The 17532-nt window shown below is 40.4% G+C and overlaps 1 protein-coding gene across 1 annotated transcript in view; it reads left to right on the top strand.

Moving 5' to 3' along the window:
* Positions 1-15442, top strand: part of rab3ab (RAB3A, member RAS oncogene family, b) — a 31537-nt gene extending 16095 nt beyond the window's left edge. The window contains exons 3-5 of the mRNA XM_028444280.1: positions 1902-2020; positions 10424-10548; positions 11361-15442. Of these exons, the coding sequence (XP_028300081.1) occupies positions 1902-2020; positions 10424-10548; positions 11361-11551 (435 nt within the window). The 3' untranslated portion in view covers positions 11552-15442. The remainder of the gene's footprint in view (positions 1-1901; positions 2021-10423; positions 10549-11360) is intronic.
* The last annotated feature ends 2090 nt before the right edge of the window (positions 15443-17532 follow it).

Below are 17532 nucleotides of genomic sequence, written 5' to 3'. Positions count from 1 at the left end.
GAAGAAACATGTGTCCCCTTGATTAATAATTTCTACAAATAATTGCTGTCTTTATCTGTGACCGCAGGTTTTTACCAAGCATTTCGTAAACGCCCTAAAGACTTCTGTTTTTGGTTTTCAACTTCTTTGTTTCTACATCTTTAAATGTCTACAGAAAACAGCAGAAACATGATGTTATCTCTTGCAAGTAGGATGTTGTACACATACAATTTACAAAACAAAAAATGTTAAATTGAAACATCAACTTCTTTATATTTTATTAGATGAATAATAAACTTGCATGACATATTTCAAAGCATTAGCAAATTAGTGTTACTGGTATGTGTGTGTGTGTTTTTTTTTTTTTTTTTTAATTGTCTGATTGAGGTTAAGTTTCTGTTATTTTGTGTAAAGCTTTGGAGCCTCAGCACCCTCTGTAGCTGCTGGATAATCTAATGGGCTGAAGAGACCAAATTAAACATAGTTTCAATGATACGCCCTCAGGAACAAATGGGCTTTGGCTTCTTGTGAGGTTTTATTGCGTTCGACAAGCGCCGGATACTGAGAATACCACAATAATCAGAGTAAACAAAAGAGTAAAGCAAACATGCTAGGAAAACAGCCTGAGTGCTAAGCTGCGGAAAACTGGTGTTTCAGCATCACGTTGTTGGAGATCATTACATCACATACACCTCTGTGCGTGTGTGTGTGCGTGGATGTGCAGTGCAAGCGTGCATGTGTGTGTGTCTGCCTCTGTTGTCAGCCTTGCCAAGTCTTGCCTTTAGTAAGAAAGCCACAATTGGCCAATTGGATTGCAAGAAGGCTATGACTCTGTACTGCTCTCCCCTCCTCCCTCTTACAACAGATCTGGCTTTCTCTCACACACACGCACACACACGCACGCCACACATCACACACACACACAGACGTGTGCACATACGCACCCCTTCCCCCACCTCTCTGCATTTCTCTCAGCACGTGGAGTAAAAATGAAAATGGTTTGAGTCACAAGCTGAAAAGTCAACATACGACTCAGTGCACAATGTGCATCCTGTAATGCTCTAGTTGCACGTCTGCAATATTGTACATTTGATCTCACATGGGGAAACTGCATGTGCATGTGTTCAGTTTGTGTTTTATATCATGATTTCATGTACTTTATACAACCAACAAAATCTAATTGTAAGGTCTGCCAAAGAAATGATAAAGTGACAATACACTACAACTACTACTTACAGTAATGAGCCGCTGATTGTTTTTTATTGGCCTGGTTTTCCTTGCCTAGTACTCTCCTCAGTAGGCTGCAACAGTCCAGCATCCTGCACCCCTATAGAGAATAAGATGGCATAAACCACACATGGGCAATTGGCGGCCCGGAGGCCACATGCGGCGCTAAGTCTAATTTTGTGCAGCACCCCCCCCAAAAAAATAAATGCATAAAATGACTCCTAAAACACAAAAAATGAAAATTACACACACACCAAAAAACAACAACACAATAATAATAAAAACCCAAAACAATTACACAATTTTAGAATAATACACTAAATGACCCCCAAAACAACAATAATAGACAGAATGACAACAAAAAAACCTAAAGTGCCCTGAAAAAACATTACAAAAAACATTGAAAACACATAAAGCAACCACAAAATGACAACAAAAATATACAAAAAATGACGGAAAAACACACAAAATAACAATAGAAATACACAAAACAACAAAAACACATGAAACACATAAAAGCCTTTGTTCCTTACTGTATTAATGGTCAAACTGGATCTGATACAATCACATCTTTCTGGCCCTACTGTGAAAACAGTTGTCCACCTCTGGTATAAACGATGGATGGGCTGATAATCTGTATTCACTAACCCAAGTTTTTGAAAAGCTTCAGAAAATCTCATTTCACTTTTTTTCAGGACACGGCTGGTCAGGAACGTTACCGCACCATTACTACGGCTTACTACAGAGGAGCCATGGGCTTTATCCTCATGTACGACATCACTAATGAGGACTCGTTCAATGCCGTCCAGGACTGGTACGTCCACCGCTCTCATGTTCTCTTCCTGTAGAGGCCTCACAACCTTCCAGGTCTGCAAAGTGGTTTTCCACACTCTGCAGAGCTGAACAATGCACCATCCCTTAGGTTAGCATGATGGACGAGAGAGAGAGAGAGAGAAAGCTGTGGTGCCATTGTGTTGACGAGAAGCGCTGCTGTGATTTAGCTGCTGTTGTAGCGATTGATTCCACGTGATCGCACAGTCAGCACCTTTCTAGAAATAGATTCACAGATAGAGCTGACTGAAGAAGCAAGTAGCTGATTGGGTTTGTGTTTTCTGCAATATTTGCTTTTTGGTCTGGATAGAACAATGTTTGTAGACATTTCTTTGTGTCTCCTGCTGGCACTAAGGCTCGTTCAACAACGTATATATATATATATATATATATATATTGTTCTGCCCTCGGAGCTTCCCCGTGTGTTCCTAGGCAGGCAGTTAACCAGTGTAATGACCACGCTGGCTGTTTCTTTGATGCATTTTATTCATCAGAAGAGCAGCATGACTCATGTGTGTGTGAGTGGTAAAAAGGCTGTGATGACTTAGGACACAGTGCAGCAGTCTGAACAATATTTCTCCGGACTTTTCGGCAAACCGGAAGTAGTATAGCCGCCACTTCCGGTTTTACCAAATAAAACGTAAGTGTAAACAAACTCTTAAAAATAATGTAGGAAGCCCTATAAATACATTCACAGCATAAAATAAACTCTGGATGGCTCATAAGGAGCCAGAACACTCCCCGCCTGACATCAGTAAGATGTCACACCTTAAACCCTTGAACGAAATCTTTTAGATAGCATCTGATAAAAGAACAACAACATCTGTGACTGGTCTCAGGTAAACCCTACTAGTACCGTCTTTGACCACCTTAACTTCCACCTTTCTAACAAGTCCATCATTGCTGGGATGAACCTTCATTATCACTCCCATCGGCCATTGATTTCGCTTTGCAAAGGGATCCTTCAGGACAACCACATCCCCCTGCTGTAGGTTCGGTCTTGTGGTATGCCACTTGTGGCGGTACTGCAGTGTCGACAGGTATTCCTTCCTCCAGCGATCCCAGAAGGAGTTGGCGAGGCTCTGGACTCTTCGCCACTGCAGCCTGAGGAGATCCTTCTCATTAAAGTTGCCTTGAGGTGCTGGGGATACTCCGACCTTCTGAGTTAAGAGTGTAGCTGGGGTGAGGATGAATGGTGACTCTGGATCGCTTGACACCGGAACAAGTGGCCTTGCGTTAATGATGGCAGCCACTTCTGCCATGAAGGTGGTCAGCACGTCGTGGGTGAGGTGCTGAGAACCAAGCTGGGAAAACTGAGAATCTAAGATCTTGCGAGCTACCCCTATCATCCTCTCCCAACTACCCCCCATGTGTGAGGAGTGTGGGGGATTAAAAACCCAAGTGCAACCACTGTCATTAAGGAAAGACTTGATTTTGGAGTCAGCGGGAATCTTGTCATCAAAGCTCAGCTCTCTACGAGCCCCTATGAAATTAGTCCCACAATCTGATCTTAACTGTTTTGCTGGGCCCCTAATCGAAATGAACCTGCGAAGGGCATTGATGAAGCTGGAAGTGTCCAATCCCTCTATGACCTCTAAATGAACTGCTCTAGTGCTCATACAGGTGAACATCACCGCCCAACGTTTGCTAGTTGCAAGCCCACCCCGGGTACGTCGAGAGGTAACTGACCATGGCCCAAACACATCCATGCCTACATAGGAGAATGGGGGATCAGTACTTAGACGCTCCGTTGGCAATTCTGCCATTTTCTGAGACTGTGTCACTCCCCTTAACTTTCGACAAACTACGCATGAGTAAACGAGACTGCTGACCTGGCGTTTACCTCCTAGCACCCAGTAACCTCCAGACCTCAACGCACCTTCCGTAAGGTGTCGCCCCTGGTGTCTGGTCTTTTCGTGGTAGTGGCGAATTAACAGACTGGTCGCATGGTGTTTGCGTGGCATGATCATGGGACGTTTCTCTGCATTTTCGAGGTCAGAATGAAGAAGGCGTCCGCCAACCCTAAGGAGGCCTACCTCGTCAAGGTAGGGAGCAAGCTTTAAGAGAGGGCTTGTTTTTGGAATGGTTTTGCCTGTCTTTATGAGTTTGACCTCCTCTGAGAAGCTTTCTTGTTGGACTGCTTTAATGAGCACCTGTTTTGCTTTTTCAAAGTCTGAGGTAGTGAGCTCATGACACATGTGCCACCCTTTACACTGTCCATCTGGATTCCTTTCTTTGAACATGCAGGCAATATGGACCAACCGGGCAAAGGCTTTGTTAAGTGAATGCCAGCTGGAGAAGGACTGTAAACTTGTAGTCTTTAAAGAAGATTGTGGAATTTGCGAGGTGTTGGTGAGCAAGGGACGGACCTCAATGTCTGTGTCAGGATGTTGCAACTGAAACGAATCATGTTGGCTGCATTCAATGGGCTTTAAGAGGAAGTCTGGTCCTGTCAACCATGTGCTGGATGGCAGTTTTTCAGCTGATAGAGATCTGGACCCGTGGTCAGCCGGATTGTGCTCCGATGGGACGTAGCTCCACTGAAACGGACTTGTCACTCGTCGGATGAGTTGCACACGATTGTTTACAAAGACATGAAATCTCCTTGACTCATTGTAAATATAGCCAAGAACAACTCTGCTGTCTGAGAAGAAACGCATTGCGGCAACCCGAATGTCCATTTCATCTCTGATTAGCTCAGCCACTTCTACTGCCAACACTGCGGCACATAACTCAAGTCTGGGGATGGTAAGTTCAGGTTTGGGAGCAAGTTTGGCTTTTCCGAATACAAATGCGAGCTCTGTTTTACCATCTTTGTTAGTCGCCCTCAAGTAAGCCACTGCTGCGATTGCCTTGGTTGATGCGTCACAGAAGATGCAGACTTCCTTGCATTCTGTATTCGCAAAAGAAAAGGAGCAGTAAGGTCTTGTGATGTGAGTTTTCTCAAGCTGATTGAGGGCATTTTTCCACTCTAGCCACTCTTTGAACATGGCCTCTGGAAGAGTCTCGTCCCACCCAGAAGTCTTTTTGGTCAGTTCCCGTAACAGTGCCCTCCCCTGGATGCTCACTGGCACTGCAAAACCCAGTGGGTCAAAGAGACTGTTGATTGTGGACAGAACCCCTCTTTTTGTGTAGGGCTTTTCAACTTGAGATACCTTAAATGTGAAAGTATCTTTGTCAATGTCCCAAGATACTCCTAAACTTCTCTGCATTGGCAGAAACTCTGTATTGAAGTCTATGTCTTTGAGCCCGCTTGCTAAATCTTCACTGGGAAATGCTTTCATGACATTTGGACTGTTCGAGGCTATTTTGTGGAGCCTTAAGTTGGAAGCAGCAAGCAGTCCCTGAGTGTCTTTGAGAAGCTTGACTGCTTCAGACTCAGTGGGAAGAGATTTTAATCCATCATCAACGTAGAAATGTCTTTGAACAAACTCTCTGGCCTCTGGGGGGTACTCTGTGTCTGGCTGTTGTGCTGCATTTCTCAGACCGAATATTGCCACTGCTGGGGATGGGCTATTGCCGAACACGTGCACCTTCATCCTGTACTCAACGATGGGCTCGGTTGGATTGTTGTTGCGATACCAGAGGAACCGGAGGAAGTTTCTGTGGTCTTCTCGCACGTAAAAACAGTGAAACATTTGTTGTATGTCCGCAGTCACCGCTACTGCTTCTTCTCTGAAGCGGACAAGCACCCCGACAAGGCTGTTATTCATGTTCGGCCCCGTAAGCAGCACATCATTTAAAGAGACCCCATGAAATTTAGCACTGGAGTCAAACACGACCCTGATATTGCCAGGTTTTTGTGGGTGATAGACACCAAAGAAAGGCAGATACCAGCATTCTTCTTCTTCCCCAAGAGCTGGAGCTGGTTCGGCATGATCTTTGTCGAACAACCCCTGCATGAAGTCCATGAAGTGTTTCTGCATTTCAGGACGCTTCTTTAATGTGCGGCAAAGTGACTCGAAGCGGCTGAGAGCTAGAGTTCTGTTGTTCGGGAGGTAGGGCCTCGGTGTGCGAAAAGGCAATGGTGCCACCCAGCTGTTTGTGTTGTCTTGATAGAAGTCTTTTTCCATAATCTGGAGAAAGGCTCGGTCCTCAAGAGAAGGTGCTAGCTTTTCATCTTTCTCACTTTGTTGAAATATTTGATCCCCTATTTGGCATGAGCTTCGAGAGTCCCAGGGCTCAGTGAGTGAATGAAGTTGCTCTTTAACGTGAAACATGTTCTGGCAGGGTGGCATGAAACTTGGACGCCCGTTTTCAAGGACGCTAGTTTTGAATGAGCCCACAACAGTTGGCTTATGAGCTCCCCCCAAACATACATCCCCCACAATAACCCACCCAAGAGCAAGCCTCTGGGCAAATGGAGCGTTGATTGGGCCATTAACACGTTCATACACTTTGTGTACTTGTATAACATCTCGGCCTAACAGCAGCATTATTTGGGCTTCGTGGTCAAGGGGTTGGATTTTACTTGCCAGGTGTTTGAGGTGAGGATGAGCCATCACAACCTCTGGTGTTGGGATTTCTGACTTGTTATCTGGTAGAAAGTCGCACTCAAGCAGGGAAGGCAGAGGAGTGGAGAACTGACCATCGACAGACTGAATGATGAGGTTTTCGGCTATGCGGCCATTTGTCATGGAAACCCCAGTACATGTCTTAAGTGTATATGGTGCTATGTTGCCCATAGAAATGCCAAAGGTGTCAAAAAGTGCTGATTTGGCTAATGACCTATTGCTCTGGTCATCTATGATTGCGTAAACCTTGACTTTCTTTTCTGAATGCCTCTCTGGGTAGACATACACCTGACATATTTTTGAGCAGGAGCGGCCCCCACTTAAGTTCCCACATATTCGAGTGCATGTTGAGGTAGTTTCTAAACTGCCTGAATTACTCCTCACACCATGTTCCTCCCTTTGCTCCCCGCCGTGGTCTGGAGTGGCATTTTGAGTTTGGCTGTGTGGTGCAATCCACGGTGCTGGACCTGCATGCAGTGCAGAAAGGTGTTTGTTGCTGTTACACTCAGAGCATGTGATTTCAACTTTACAGTCTTTAGCTTGGTGAGTAGAGGAGTCACAGCAGCGAAAGCAAATATTGTGTTCCCGGAGATATGCCTTGCGCTCGTCTAGTGTCTTTTCTCTAAAGCCCCTACACTTCTTGAGTGAGTGTGGTTTCTGATGGATGGGACACTGTTTTGTGGTGAGTTCTCGGACTAAGCTTGTTTTGTTGGATTTATTTACCTCTGTTTTGTGAACCGTGACAGGAGCTCTGAACTTAACAGCTCTTGCGTAGTGGTTGTCGTGTGTCGCTGAAGTGGAAGCTGGTGTGGCTGACTTAAAACTTGGGTCGTTTCTCATTCTTGCTTCACCTTGTAAGAAACGACAGAAGAATGAAAAAGGAGGGAAGCTTACGTTGTATTTTTGCTTGTATCTTGTCCCTTCTGACATCCACTTGTCTTGGAGATTGTGTGGTAACTTTTCAACAACTGGAGCGATGCCGCGTGAGGTGTCTAAATAGACTAAGCCAGGTAAAGAGCCATCAGATTTTGCTGCGTCTACCTCAGATAGTAGGTCCCCAAGTTCTCTGAGTTTTTGTGGGTCTTTATTATTGACTCTGGGAAAATTCTCCAATCGGTCTAAGAGAGACTTTTCTATTGCCTCTGGTGTCCCATAACAGTCTTGTAGTCGTAACCAGACTTGGCGAAGGCCCTCTGCTGGATTATTGAGATGGACAGAACGTATGCGTTTGGCATGCTTGGAAGACTCCTCTCCGAGCCACCGGGAGAGTAAATCTAACTCTTCACTAGGCTTTAAGCTTAGCCCCTCTATAGTGTTATAAAAGGAAGCCCTCCATGCCCAGTAGTCTTCAGCCCTGTCTGTGAACTTTGTTAGACCATCTGTGACTAAACCTCTCTTAGCAAGAAATTTAGCAAGATTAATAGAGTCATAGTCCCCAGTGTTTTGATGATTTGGCTGGAAAGACGAACTGTTAGGGGAAAAGGAGTACATAGGTTGAGGTGTGATACTCGGATGCCTGTACTGTGCGAGAGGGGATTCTGGTGGCAGAAGATTATCAAACTCATTTTTAATGTCCTGTTTATTTGTTTTGGGGCCATATTCAAATGAGGCAGCTAGATCTGGGACTGGGCTTAAGATGCATCTCTGAACTGGTGTAAAACTTTTAGTGTCTGGTACATCTTCACGACGATGATCTGATGAGTATTTGAAGACGGTTTGTAGCTTATAGCTGTCTGAATGTATTGTGGTTGGAAGTTGGTTAAGCATTTGAGGGGTCAATTTAGCTTGAGTGTAGACTTGAGTTAATTTTGAGTCCTCATCTTGTTTTCCTGATGAATGTGCTGACTGCGTTTCAAGATTCATGGCTTCTTCAGCCACAGCTGCTTCAAACACACTGGCTTCAGCGAGTGCAGCCTCTGCTTCCTTTTCTTCTTTAAGGGCATCTAATGTGGCACTTAACTCTGCTTGTTTCATTTTAATTTCAATTTCTTTACGTGCAAACTCTGCTCTGGCGCGAGCAGCTTCAGCTTTAGCACGTGCTTCCACTGCTGCTTTAGTGAGTGAGTTGTAGGATCTAGAGCTAGATCTAGATGAGCAGGTAGACCGTACCTCAAAGTTCTCATCCTCAGATGGCTGCATGGCTGGATCTGTCTCTGAAGTCTGATAGACTGTGCACTGATCCTCCTGCTGAAGTCGTTTTCACAGCCTTTTTACTGTTCTGCCCTCGGAGCTTCCCCGTGTGTTCCTAGGCAGGCAGTTAACCAGTGTAATGACCACGCTGGCTGTTTCTTTGATGCATTTTATTCATCAGAAGAGCAGCATGACTCATGTGTGTGTGAGTGGTAAAAAGGCTGTGATGACTTAGGACACAGTGCAGCAGTCTGAACAATATTTCTCCGGACTTTTCGGCAAACCGGAAGTAGTATAGCCGCCACTTCCGGTTTTACCAAATAAAACGTAAGTGTAAACAAACTCTTAAAAATAATGTAGGAAGCCCTATAAATACATTCACAGCATAAAATAAACTCTGGATGGCTCATAAGGAGCCAGAACATATATATATATATATATATATATATATATTTAACATATATATATATATATATATATATATTTAACATATATATATATAACAAATATGAATCAGCAAGCAGAGAGGACATAGTAAATCACAATAAATCCCATCAAACATAAATCTGTATTATCAGGTTTTAATTTTCAGTCTACTTTGTCACATGCATTTTTTTTCATTTGGAGTATATTTACAGCCAAAAAAAAGGACAAAATTTCAGTATCTATTGCAGTGTCTTTCAACCTTGGGGTTGTGACCCCATTTGGGGTCGCCTGGAATTTAAAAGGGGTCACCCTGAAATGTCTAGTAATTGATCAAAAGGAAATATTACTAATTAAAAACATTATGATTATTTTTCAAATTAAAACACAACACAATCTTAAACAACTGTATTTTATACTTTCACTTTCTCAAATATAAATCTAGTTCACATGTCAAACTCAAGGCCCGGGGGCCAAATCCGGCCCTTTGAAGCTTCACATTTGGCCCACTGGAGGAAGTAAAAATTATTGCGAAAACAGGACTTATTGTGTAAATCACCAAAAAATTCAGTTAAAGATATCTCAGTTCCTTTCAATACAATTCAATCAAACTGGACATTGTTTTTTTTTACCAGAGCTCACAGTTTTCCAATGCCTATATCACATGATGGCAGTCATGTTTAATCTCAAATTGTAGCAAGTATACTCTCAATTTTTCCAAAACCCTAACATTTTCCTCAATATGTTTCCCTAGAATTAAATAAAAATTGGTCACAACATCAAGGAAATTTAAGTGAAGGTCCTACTGGGATTGGTATCTGTCACTTATTGCTTGGTTATTGTCGGTGCCTTACATACAGTACGTTAAATACTATTATACGTGGAAATGCAAACTGGGGCACATGAATTCTAAATTTGCTTATTGTTGCCTATAATCTGTGGCCTACTTGAGATTAAACTGGTCTGTATTTGGCCCCTGAATTCAAATGTGTTTGTCACCCCTGATCTCGTTCAAATAAAATGTAGCATAAAAAATATCTGAGATGGTGCAGTTTGTGACTAATTCTGTATTTGTAACGCTGTAAAAAACATGATCAAAAACAAATTCTAGAAGGAAAAATATCTCTTTAGGGTCGTCAGAAAATTGTGATATCGAAATGGGGTCACGATCCAAAAATGGTTAGCAACCACTGGCCTATTGTGAAAGACAATAGGAACTTAATGTGGCATGCTCAAACATTGTGGTGATAAAGACTGAGTGATGGACTTTGTTCATTGTGAGAGGAATAATTTCAGTGCTCCTGACTTGGTTTTTGCAGGTCGACCCAGATTAAGACGTACTCGTGGGACAATGCCCAGGTGCTGCTGGTGGGAAACAAGTGTGACATGGAAGACGAACGAGTGGTGAGCGGAGAGAGGGGCCGGCAGCTGTCTGAACACCTCGGTGAGTTTTATGTGGCACACACACGCACGCACGCTCTCAGACACTGGTCACACACTTTATGTACGAGACCCAGTTTTTACAGCAATTTTTCACTGAACTTAGACTTTATTGGGGCATTAGGCTTTGAGATAATGGCTTTAATATAATTAGAAACAGCATTTTATCACTGTTAAATCAAAATGTGGCTTTATAAATGTTACTGTTTACCCATGTAAAAACTTAAAAAGCAAGAGATGAAATATTAATTTATTTTCCACAAAGGCATCTGTATAAAATAAAACATTTCTCAAAATGTACAATTCTTTGTTAAATAAAATAACACCAATAAATGTTCAATGTGACCATGAAATAGAAATAAAAATATATTCACAAAAAATGATAATTTACTAGCTAACAGTTGGGTGTAGAAATGTAAAATTGCTGATTTAGAAATATACTCAGAAAAGTATAGGTACCCATAAAAGCAACTCAATTACAGTAATGTGAGCACTTGTAATCAATTACTTTCACCTCTGCTGTTTGTAAATGTCCAGAAATATAAGGTATTTATGATTAAAAAGGTAAAGATCACATGCAAATCACCGAACAAGATGTTATTAACACATGTACATTTAGTATTTGACTTAAAACAGAAATAAAATCGCAGAATGAATCAAATTTGAGATGTTAAAAAGGAGGTGATTGTCCAAAGCTAAATAATATACCTCTGATATCTGTGCTTTATTAGCAAATATAGATAAAAGTTTCCATTTTCATCCAATATTTCCTCTTTTCTTTACCGAAAATCTGACTGGCTTTCGTCATTTCTCCAGGTTTTGAGTTCTTCGAAGCCAGCGCCAAAGACAACATCAACGTGAAGCAGACCTTTGAGCGTTTGGTGGATATCATCTGTGAAAAGATGTCAGAGAGTCTGGATGCTGGGGATCCTGCCGTCACAGGGGCCAAGCAGGGGCCACAGCTGACAGAGCAGACGACCCCTCCTCGCCAGGACTGTGCATGTTAAAGCTGGTTCCCTCTGTCTTACATTGACCATATTTCACTTTCCATTCTTGCTTTTTGTTTCTTCTTCTTCTTTTTGGATCAGTGGCTGATGGTCAAAATTTGACCAGGTTGTAAAGTGTCAGAAATGCTCTGAGATCCTTGTGGAATATTGATATGTGATTAGGTGTGTTTGTTCTTCTGGGAAGCGTAAGGGTGTTGTAACGCTAATCAAAGCTCAGCATTTCTGCCTCTTTTCAACCCTCTAAAGCTTCTCAGCAGTTCCTCAGACTATACCCACTTTGTTTTCCTGCCTTTTCGTTTTATTTTACAGGAAGGATTTAACGGTGTACCTCCATAGAGTGCCATTTAAATCCTTCTCTGGTGTTAACACTCAGTCTCATGTCGTTTAGATGTGTTGAATAGGTTACCAGCCTTTCATTTTGTAACCAGGAAGTCCTCTTCAGAGACAGATGGGAATTGTGATGATCCATCTAATATCTACTCACAACCAGAGTGATAAAGAATGCATCTGATTCTGAAGACATGCAGAGTTTTAACACAGGGAGAGTTTGCTATCTTAGCTCCGAGACTTAGTTATCGGTTATTTTTGTACGTATTTTATGTGGCTTTTTAATTTTTTCCTCAACAAATGTTTATTTTATATTTTGATTGTGTTGTTTTTCTTTTTTTTCCCCATACATTTACAATCGCAAGGTGGGGGAAACTATGAACAAACTATTGATGAGGGAAAGATAGCAACAACAAAAAAATAAGGAGACACATTTTTATTTAATTCTATTTATGTTAAATGTACATATAATTATTGTTTATATATACTGTGCGACAATATATAAATATATATTAAAAAGAATCTCTACAGGTATGCATAATTGAAATATATTAAAGACGGTAGGAAGTTCTATAAGGATCACATCCGATATAAAAAGGTCTTTGTTGTGTGGTTTGTTTGGGTGATGTGTGGAAGCCTCTCCTTTTGTGAGTCTTTAGATTTTCCCTGTTGGTTTTGTTTTAAAAGAAACAAAGAAAGATACAAACCTCAGAAAAGAAAACTGTTAACGTGATCATGATCAAATGACACTAAATCCAGCAGGTTTCCTCTGCAGCACACAACAGTGTAGCGTCTGGACTCAGTATAGCATTCCAAATGACTTCAGGGATTGTTTAAAGTCAGATGAAGGTTGTTGTTGGTTTTTTTTTTTTTTGTTTCAGTTTTTTATTTAGCAAACCAGGCAGATTGAGTCTTGTGCATGTGATCTTTTAATAATATTACATGAGGATTTTAATGCTTTTGGCCCATGAACTAAAAAATCTGAAGAGCTGAGAGGTAATATTTGCATCCTGGTTACCGTATATTAGCTGAAACTTAACAGACCAACACTTCAGTCTTCTACAACAGCTTGAGAAAATAGTGTTTTGTTTCTGTTGACATTTTAAAACATCTGGCTTCATCTGGGATTGCTCTAAAACCTGAACACTTCTGCACGGCACAATAACTCAGATCTTAGGGTGCAAACAATGATGCTTTGTGACACCTTTTATGTAATATTTTGCCTAAATCCAGTTTAAGAAATCATAATTCATGACTAGTTGTAAGGACTGACAAAGGGGTAGCATAGACATATTTCGCTGGGTTGCAAATGTAGTTCCAACCTCACTGCCAAGGCTAAATCACACAGAAAGTCAAAGCCATTTAAGGGTTGTTTCGTTTGTTTCGTGGAAACTTGAAGAGATCTTTAGATCACAACGACCAGGCTGTACCAGGCTGAGTTTTTTTATGCAACAGTGTAGTAACAGTAGCACTGTATCAATGTCAAAAACCAGTGTGTTAATCTAGCTAAGTAGATAAGGCATTTTCTCATCAGTAAGTGGATTTATCACACACTTCCTGTTCCAGAATTGTGTCTACAAAGTGGTGACTGAGTATGGGCACTTTTTTTTTTTTTTTATTATTATTAAATGAATATAACCAAATCTGACCACTGATCAGAGTAAGATACACTAGTCTGTAGTAGATACAAAAATCTAATTTCAACAAGGTTTAGGCTTCAAATACCACTCACATCTGTTCATTTTATATCTGGTTTGCACTGAATGGCTCAGTGTTGCAGCTCAAGTGCACAGCAACACACAAGATCAATCACATTATTATTAGACCCTATAATAAGCATCTAATACATTTTGAACATAAGGGGAAAAGTATGTTCCTTCCTACCTTAAAGACATCTGAAGGCACATTGTTAGTGAGCAGCTTTGTTTGACTCTGGTGGCCTGTCGTGTTTTCTTTGTCCGTCTGTGTAGGCGTGGGAACATTTTTCAGTCTTCAGGTGAATTATGGACAGCAGTAGGAGGCTTCTGTGATCTTAATGCAGTAGTTCAATCTCTGGTTGTGATGTTTTCAGCTGTCAGCATCACTTGGAACATGCAATCCCCCCCCCATCCTGTAGATACTGGGATGTCAAACTCATTTTACTTCAGGGGCCAAATATGGACCAGTTTCATCTCGATATTTTAGACGGGGGAAAAAACTACAAAACAATTTTAACATCATTGTGCCCTATTTACATTTACTATTTACATTCAAAAAGTATTGAATTTGATACCAATTTTTGGGTAATTTGGAGGACTTTTGTAGAATTGTTTGCGAGAAATTTGATTTGTGGAAATATTGGGCGTTCTTTCAACAAATTGCAATGACTGCATTCATGTCATATAAAAAAAGGAAAAATGCAAGCATTTAAAAATATAGTGAAATTTTAATAAATTGAGTTAAATTGAGATATCGACAACTGGATCATTTGTTAATTTACACAATAATTTGTACTTTCTCCTGCAGGCCAGATTGGATGCTCTAAGGGGCCGGATTTGGCCCCCGGGCCTTGAGTTTGACATGTGCTTTAGAATATCACAAATTGTTGTCCCGCTTGTTTTTCCAACATTTGAAAAGGGTTTTGATGTGTATTTAATCGTTTGAATTCACCAAAGATAGCATAAGTTGCAGTTTACCGTTTCTGATGTGGGATACCAGAATGGGAAGCTTGGTCACCATGAAAGTGTGATTTAAAAATGCTCCACTAAATGCAACTCTGAACAACACTCATTGTTGTGCTGGGCTTAGTGGTAGCAGAAGAAACATAGATGACACTGATGGGCCAAGAGGGGAAAAACACAAATCAACATGGAGTTAAAGATGAAGAATTTCTATGACAGTTAGTCTTAATTTAAAAAAAACAAGTTTATTTCAAGAGCAGCTGTCAAATAAATAAAAGATAAGAGCAGTGCTTTGAGTGTAGGTGTCCCGTCAGAGTACTGATGTTATGAAAAGAAAAAGTAAACTTGTTAGAAATCAACAGGACAAACCTTGAATGGGATTTTGATCCTATATATATTTAATTATTTCTGGTTGTGACTGTTCCTTTTCAAGTACAATCCAAACTTTGAAACTGTTGTCCTTTATAATGCGTCTTCCTTTCCCTGTAAACCAGACCTGTAAATACTGTATCTTGAAGTCATATGTGTGGATTGTGTTGTACCGACTCAGGCTTGCATATGTAAAAACAAACTTTCAAAAGATGACAATAGAAAACTGACACCCTGTTAAAAGATCCCTGTGGTACTGTGACTGCATTCATTTCTAGTCCTGCTTGTAAATGAATGTTTCCACCCAGTTACAGAGCAATACACACGACACAACAGTAGCAACACAAAAACAAATGCCATCATGCTTGGTAGACCGTAAATCTTCTACTAGCACGCAGACATGTACTTCTTTTTGGTCTCGTATCACTGCCTTTTCAGATCCTTCTCAGATTGGGCCATTAAGTGAGAGAATACGCTGTGGATGTTTTTTTTTCTGTACTTTGTGGTAATACAATAAAAACTATATGAACAACCAGTTCTGTGCTTTAAACTATTTTTCTTGGCCGATAACAATTAATATTGATAGTTGGGGTTCACGGGTCAGATCCAATAACCAACAGAAATGTGTATTTGTTCTTGTTTGACTTTTTTTCTTTTTTTATTAAATAAAAAGGGGCAATGTCTTGACTTAGTTTTAAATCATAGTTGTTTTTAGTCCAGAGATCCCAAATTGTGACAATTAACCCTAGGTTAGGGGAGGTTTCTTAACCCACCTTGTTAGAGATGTGGGTTTGTGAATGTGGGGGCAAGTATACTAGAAATCAAAGGAGGAAGGCTGTCACTGTCCACACCCATGCAGATCACCTTGGTTAAATTTTAAATGTATTTATTTACAAGGACAGTGCATATTAACATAACAGCTCAACTGTAGAATATGCCAGAGTTAGCCAAAAGGCTAGTTTTCATCTGTAGTCCTTGGCCAGATAATACAAAATAAATACAATAAACATTACATTACTATTGCTGCAGCAGCAGGAGTAAGACCCCAAAACAAACAAGCAAAAAACAGTTAATGCACAAGGCAAGGGCAATGATATGTTGTTGTCTATTTAACAAAGTAAGTGCTTGGTTTAGACGCTCATTTCATGAAGGTTTATTTAGGCTTATTATCTGCAACATCTGTATCTGATAGAAAGGAGGAAAAGAGAATATCTGAAAATCAGCTTCACATAATGCATTTTTCTTGCTTTCAATATTCACAAATTAATTATTTATTTGTTCATGTCTGATGTAGCAACATGTACGGAAACACAACGACTCCATCCATCCATTTTCTGACTTGCTTGCTCCTTTTCAGGTTAAAATGTTAAAAGTGAGTGTACACTGGTAATAATATACTGTATTGTCAAACCTTAAGATCTTTCCATCTCACAGTGACTATCCTTAAGGCCTTCTTTGTTTTTGTGATGGTGGATGGCATGCTGTGTTATCTTCCTCAACTATCAAACTGCACTGATCAGATTGTACTCTTTAAATGTGACCCTGTGATAGATTTAAACCTGTTGATGTAGAAATCCTAATCTTAATCTGTCAAGGTTCATTTGTGGCATTTATGGTGATTTGCAGTTATTGGACAGAGACTTTATTCCATTAAAAACTTAACTTATATACCATGAAAAGAAAATAGGTTTCTTAAACCTGCTGAGAGTACAAAATCCAAACATGGCAATTGTGTAGACATGCTGCTGATGCGTGATTAGATTGTGTTAATCTTCCATCACAAGCATGTGCATTATTTTTCAATGACCAGCAGAGGGAGAAAGACACCAGGCTGCAGTTTACAGAACAGAATTCAATTGATTTTACTCAAATTTGACTTTAAACATCTCAAAACGCCTCCTAGCTGACATGTCCCTGGTTTTCTAATGGCCAGTCACAATTGGTTTTCTTTCTTTTCTGAGCTTTACAACTGTTTTTTTTTTTTTCTTTCTTTTTTTAATGGACAGTTTACTCTTTTTCCTTCACTTATTTGAACTGCAGTGCAAACAAAACTGAAATTGAGCTTTATGTGGACACACCTTGGCAGCAAACACACTGCAGTAGCACATTCCAGCTTTTCCACTGTGAAACAATGTAGTCAACAATGTTCGGCCAATTACTATTTATTTTTTAAATTTGTTATATTAGAATTTTCCCCATAAAATAGAGTTAGTAACTGAATTACTAAAAGTAATTATTCCTTTTTTGGAAAAACCTTCAAATATAGAAAATAATTCAAATTTTGGGGGGTTTCATGAGCCAGTTGCATCATAGAGTATAACAGCATAGATAGGTACTTTATTTAATGTATTATTTATCGGACCTCAAACCACAACTGGTACATATACTATTGGCCCTAATTCAAGTATTAACCTCCAAGTAAACAGTTCACCAATAAGTGCTTTTGAAATATAACTAAACATCCATGACTTCTGTTAGAACAGAGGTTCTCAACCTTGTGGTCAGACACTGGGAGGGGGTCGCCAGATGCCTTCAACAAACTAAGATTTTTTTTCTTTTACCAATTTGAGCCCATTTTTGATTATTTTTACCCTTTTTCTGCAACTAAACCAAACTTGCCATATT

The sequence above is a fragment of the Gouania willdenowi genome, chromosome 4, assembly GCF_900634775.1.
Source record: "Gouania willdenowi chromosome 4, fGouWil2.1, whole genome shotgun sequence".
In the NCBI taxonomy this organism is placed as follows: Eukaryota; Metazoa; Chordata; class Actinopteri; order Blenniiformes; family Gobiesocidae; genus Gouania; species Gouania willdenowi.
This window is presented reverse-complemented; position numbering and strand designations above follow the sequence as displayed.